General features: G+C 40.1%; 1 protein-coding gene across 1 annotated transcript in view; it reads left to right on the top strand.

Annotated features, from left to right (window-relative positions):
• Positions 1 to 1,458: 1,458 nt before the first annotated feature.
• lhx2b (LIM homeobox 2b) overlaps positions 1,459 to 6,311 on the top strand; it is a gene marked incomplete at both ends in the record, with an annotated part of 6,069 nt that continues 1,216 nt past the window's right edge. Inside the window, 3 exons of the mRNA XM_084457587.1 lie at positions 1,459 to 1,665; positions 2,805 to 3,007; positions 3,370 to 3,740. Coding sequence (XP_084313713.1) covers positions 1,459 to 1,665; positions 2,805 to 3,007; positions 3,370 to 3,740 — 781 coding nt within the window. The remainder of the gene's footprint in view (positions 1,666 to 2,804; positions 3,008 to 3,369; positions 3,741 to 6,311) is intronic.

The following is a 6,311-nucleotide window of genomic DNA, read 5'->3' as shown; positions in this document are numbered from 1 at the left end:
GCATAAATGAGCAATGCATTCAGTGTGGTCTTTTGATGGAAAACGCTCATGTCATGCATCCAACACAGTCGGGACGAAAACCATGGAGAAGATGCTCAATAATAAGTTGCCATGTGTGGTACCCAATAGAGCTGAGTTTAATGCCGGTCTTCTCTTTGAAAATATAGCCTACTACGAGAGAGAGAGAGAGAGAGAGAGAGAGAGAGAGAGAGAGAGAGAGAGAGAGAGAGAGAGAGAGAAGAGAAAGAGAGTTGGGGGTGTCCAACAGATCAGAAATCCGCACATCTTTGACAGCTCAAAAATATCATTAAAAACCAATCTAGGCCTATATTCTTCTTCTTTTCCTCGTCCCTACGGTTGTTCTTGGGTTGTACTTTTGTTGACTATAAGCACAACAGCAGCATATTTAAAAATGTTCAAAAAGTCGACAGCAGCCACAGAAGGATGAGTCCAAACAGCATGTCATTGGTAACCAGGGAAAGAATAGACCAGCCAGCTCCAGCATCAGTAAAATAAGAATTCGGTGATGTTGAACAACCAATGAACATAAATCGCGGAACGTGACGTAAGGGTCCCTGTAGAAAAGGCGCGGGGAGTATTGCAGGGCCAGAGACAGTGGAACAGTGATAGGGCTGCTCGACACTTGCTTTAACTGAATGTATAGTCAACTCCTCCTACTCGATTACTCACATGCAGCTTTCTTGGCAAAGAGAGAGAAAAAAACTGCCTAGGAAAACAGCTTCTCTCAGAACTCAAACTGGATCTAAATGCATATACCAACGACGAGATAAAGCTTCTGTTTTCTTGAAAATAATTGATTTACATCAAATCTGCGTTGCCACCAACTTGGACAGTAGTTCTATGAGACCCTGACGAGGAGACAGCAACACGGAGATGCAGGCGCCTACTATTTCAAATATGATGCTGTGTCTTTGATTTTTCCCCCCCAACCGATTCGTTTGGAAAACATTTTGCTATTAGCCTACACTGATACGGTAGATGATTTAACGTAGTGGAAATATCCAGTTACCGTTGTTCTGAAAATAAATAAATCATCGTTAACCAATGCCCTGCAAATCATTTTAATCAAAATTTTGGTGAGGAGGAGGGACCGGTACCAGACCCATGCAACGAGGGCTTCGCTAGTTGGTATGTTTTTGTTTTTAATGGTCTCCTGTAGTCAATTTGGCAAATTAAATTTCTCGCATGGTAACAAAGAAGTGTAGTGTTAATATTTAGCACCAAATAGCCACATCAATAGGCTACACGTCGGAGTCTGTACGTTTATTAATTAATCAATCATAGCTTTGTTAAAATGAGAGCTGCAGAGAGTCGGCTGATGATTTTCATTGGCAAATGATACGAAGTGTGGAGAACACGTGTCCATTTTTGCCTCATATTTTTTTCTGATCTGGACTTCTTACTTGTCACACCAAGAAGGGAATTATCTGAGTGCCAATGCACGGGCTAGGTTTGCGTCTTATGGAAATCTTGGGTTGCAGATCTGAAGAAAACACGTATAACATCATCCCGTCTGCGGCAACGATGCTTTTCCATGGCCTCCCTGGAGGCGATATGCACGGTGTTGTGGAAGAAATGGAACGGAGAGGAAAGAGCGAGTCAGCAGCGATCAGCTCGGCCATAGATATGGGAGAGTCAGAAACGGTAAGCAGAGTGACATTTTGCTTATGTGCTTCATGGTGTAGCTGTGTTCGAGGCACAAAACAACTCCCAAAACTTTTGGGAAAATAAGTTTTAGAGTTAACTACAGTGTAACGATTGATCAATCGATGGATCAATGGATGACCTATCAAATAGCCTAATTGCTGAAAACTTCAGTTGCCAACATTCTGGGGAGTTCCTCAAATATATGAAAAGCCAAAATAATTTCAGAAAAGTCAGTGAATGGGCATTGAGTGTCAGTGAATGAGTCATTGTGCATTTATTATACAAAATATAGGCCTATTTTAAGATAATGGATCAAGATGTTATGCTATTGTGAGAGTTAAATAAATGTATATTTTTCAATTAAAGTTCTGCAGCTTTCTTCCTGTTTAAGTCTATATTTACAAATTAATTACTGGCTGTAGACATCACAAACATTAAACCAAATAATATGCCCGTATTTCTGAAATGTGGCAAACGAATGTCCATTGAAGGAACAATAATAGCCTATCGCCTAAGTAGGCTACATAATAATACCAGAACTATTAGGCTACGCTCCTCTGGCAAATGTTTTTATTTTATTTTTATTTTGTTGGTGTTGTAGACTACTGTAATTGAAATGTGATGCTTTAATGTTACATTAAAAATAAACATGCATTGCATCGACGATTTAGGCTACATATCTACACAATGGTAGTGTAGCCAATCCAGCAAATTGTGCGCGTGTAGCCTATGCGATAGCCTAATTAAATATAGCTTATTAAAACAGAAAAGCTGTGTCTGCGTGTTTTGTTTGTTTGTAGGCCTATTGTCGTTGTGTTTTTGAATTATAAAACAATAACAACTAGGATATAAACTAAAATGATCTATATTAGGCCTATATCTTATATTAGCTTATACCTAGCCTATATATTATATCTTATCTTATTTCAGTAGGCCTATAGGCTGAGAAAAGTTTTAGGCCGACGTATATTTATTTTCGATTAGCCTATGCCCTTTCATATTAGGCCATATTCTTTCAGTGAATTATCTCAGTACAATATGGCTATGGTTTAACTGACTTATGTTGGCTATCGAAAAACTAGATGTTAACTTGATTTTGGATGGCATGGCCTTACTATGTTCCCTGTGTGTTTTAGAACATGCCATGCATGAACAGTGACAGAGTGGCTCTGTGCGCGGGCTGCGGCGGAAAGATTGCTGATCGCTATTACCTGCTCGCGGTGGACAAACAGTGGCACATGCGCTGTCTGAAGTGCTGTGAATGTAAACTCAACTTGGAATCAGAGCTCACCTGCTTCAGTAAAGACGGAAGCATCTACTGCAAGGAAGATTATTACAGGTAATCCACCCTCTATAAATATTGTTTTGCTCTGCAGAGACAAAAATCTATATATAGAAATATTCGCATGTGCAGGCATCAAAGCATTCATTATGCAATTTACTTATCCAAAGAATAATCGTATAGCCTATGCCAATTAAACGGATTTGTCAACCCCTTAACTATTACGAATCACTCAGTGTAGAGACAGCCATGGGTTAATAGCAGGCCTTTCGATGAATAATGCTAGCCTTTATTCTGCATAGCCTACTCTCAAACATGCTGTTGCAGGTGCACTGTGGTACACTGATACTGGGCACAAAAGGCCAATCTGATCAAAAGGCTCACATTAATACACTGACCGGCCTCTGTCCTCTCCGCAGAAGATTTTCTGTCCAGAGATGTGCCCGGTGCCACCTCGGAATCTCGGCCTCAGAGATGGTGATGCGGGCCAGGGACTTGGTGTACCACTTGAACTGTTTCACTTGCACAACATGCAACAAGATGCTAACAACCGGGGACCACTTTGGCATGAAAGACAGTTTGGTGTACTGTCGGCTGCACTTTGAAACTCTCATACAGGGAGAATATCAGACACATTTCAATCATGCGGACGTAGCCTCTCACAAAGGACTGGGCACAGCCAACACACTAGGACTATCCTACTTCAACGGCGTGGGGACGGTACAGAAAGGGAGGCCCAGGAAAAGGAAAAGCCCCGGACCAGGAGCAGATTTAGCAGCCTATAACGCAGGTAAGACTGGTCCTATACTGCTATAAAGGTCTGCGTGCACCCCTGAAACGATGTCCCTCAATAACTATTCGCTGGCCTGTCCTGAATAGCAAAGCACATACGTTTTAACGAACACATTGTAGCCTATATTAAATATAGGCTACTATGTACATAGAAATACAGGCCAACATTAAGATATTAGCCTACTAACCCCCCCCCCCTCCTCCAATAGTTGAAGCCATATGTCCTATGTAAACAAAAAATAGCATGTGCTCCAATGATCAAGTCCACTAGACTAAAATTTGTGTTTTGTCCTTACAAATTATAATCACCCCAAGATTGAAATTATTGTCTATATAGCCCATTGGTTCAAAACACACATCAATCCGACCATGACTTTCTACATTTCGATAGGCTACACTTATAGGCTATTTGGTACAAAGTAGCCTAGGCTATGCTTGTATTGTAGACCTATTAATAAGCCATAAGTGGTTGTTGGCCATTTTCAGGGAATAATATGTTTTTACTTAAAAGCTATATGCTGTTATCTGGGTTGAGCACCAAAGACATTAGCCTATACATTCATAAAACCGAACCGAATTAAGCATTCATGAAAAACAATATTTAATTTGATCAGTTCCACCGACACTGGAATTCTCTACTGCGTCTTCGTGATAGGGAGCAACATCATTCGATTATATCATCTATGTTTGCACTCGGTTCCTCTGTGCTTTTCGGTGAGCAGAAATACACTTTGAGACACTAGATTGCATTTCACGTAGCACACTTGAACTGATGCAGTTTGGAATCTGACAGTTGCCAATCCCCCCGAGAAGCAAAAATGAGTTCAATCTGACCACGTGCCAATATTTATTTCGATGATGAGAGGCGAATCACAATAAGGCTACTTTGAACCTTTTCACTGACGTATTAGCGTACATATTCAAAATAACTGTGTTAAAACTAATAGGCTATTGTTTGTGGTTCGATCCGTTTTTCCTCCAGTCCTCTTAGAAAAAAGTTTTTGAAGTTGCTTTCGCTTCATCCATTTTCCACTTGTCAGGCTCTATAGACGTCTAAGTTCCCTCTCGCACTAGGGGGGCTGTGGGCCTTGGACAGGGCTAAATGGGGTGTGTGCTACAAGAAATCAATGTGACTTGATAAGTTATTCAATAGGGATTTCGTGTTACAGCCGAGCGTTTGGTACAATAGCAAAACAATTTGGTATCAAGACGTCCTTCGGGCTTAAAGCCTGAACACATCACCTGGCTTCACTTCAGCCGCACGCCACCTTTACAGACTCTGACTTATTGAATTATTATAAGCAATCGTGCTGTTACAAAAAGGGTTTGATGAAGGGCAAATTCCATCTTCATATAGCCTAGGCTAGGCTAACATCAAGACTGACACTCAAATATATAAAAATATATTTCAGTAGGCTATGCTCTGTGCTTCTTTGTGGCATCACATCGCTGCTATAGCCTAAGTATTTTTCACGTGGGTCATCATTGTATGTCATTGGTTCAACATTATAGTTTCACAAGTGCAAAAGTAAAATGTCTTTCCAACTCACACTTGATTGCTGAACGAACAAGGGAGTGGGTTGGGGCGCAGGCGCACTGCTGCCCTCTTCTGTTAAACTTAAATACACGATAAGCATTCGGGGTTAAAGATCACTTGAAGTCTACTGGACTGAATTCAGTCAACATTATTTGCCTCGTGTAGGGGCTTAATACGACATTGTGTTGTGTTGTCTTATCCTCTAAGAAATGTGAATGTTTGAAGTGAAGTATAGCCTATAAAAGTTTCACTTGTCATATGTTTGCCAAACGTTTGCCAAAGACATATTCTGAATGTCGGGTGTTTATATGGGTTAATTAAGTGAAGTGTTATTAATTCTGACAATTTTGAATGACTCATATTTATCTTACAACATTGAGTAGCCTAGGCTATATTTGAACTGTTATCCTGACAGCAACACTTAGACATTTGCCAATACATTGCTGTCTGATAAACTGGCATATGCTTGCACTCCACCGTAGGTCCACTGTAAATACACTAAATTAAACTGAAATAGAAATGTAAAACAGCAAATGATAAAAACATCAAGAATCATGTTTCCCTGTTAGAATGATTAGAATATCATGCAAGACCTCTGACCCAAACGAGTTGCGAGTGCAGGTCGGATTTCAAGTGTTTCGCATTCGATTTGTGTTCAACGGATTTCCTATATTTGCATAGGCCTACTTTTGAAATGCTGTAATGTGCTCCCCGCATTCCCTGTCTTTAAATGTTATAAAATAATATTTGACGCAAACCAATAGACACTCGGAAATATATGGTCGACGGTTTATGGTGGGCTTTATTATTATTTTCTCGCTTACGCTCTTAATGATTTAAGAGTAGCCCTAAACATTTCACAAAATCATTTCACACAGATTTTTCTGCACGGGGTGTATTATAAGCTATAAATCAATTGAATACAGAATATTACTCTTGATATGAATCCCATTAGGCCTATGTTTTGAGTAGAAGTTATGACATGGAAACGACCTTATGTTCACTGGCAATGCTTGAATTTAAAATACAGGT

Source organism: Borostomias antarcticus (assembly GCF_949987555.1).
Source record: "Borostomias antarcticus genome assembly, chromosome: 23".
Taxonomy (NCBI): Eukaryota; Metazoa; Chordata; class Actinopteri; order Stomiiformes; family Stomiidae; genus Borostomias; species Borostomias antarcticus.
Note: the sequence above shows the minus strand (reverse complement) of the source record. Positions and strands in the feature narration are given on the sequence as shown.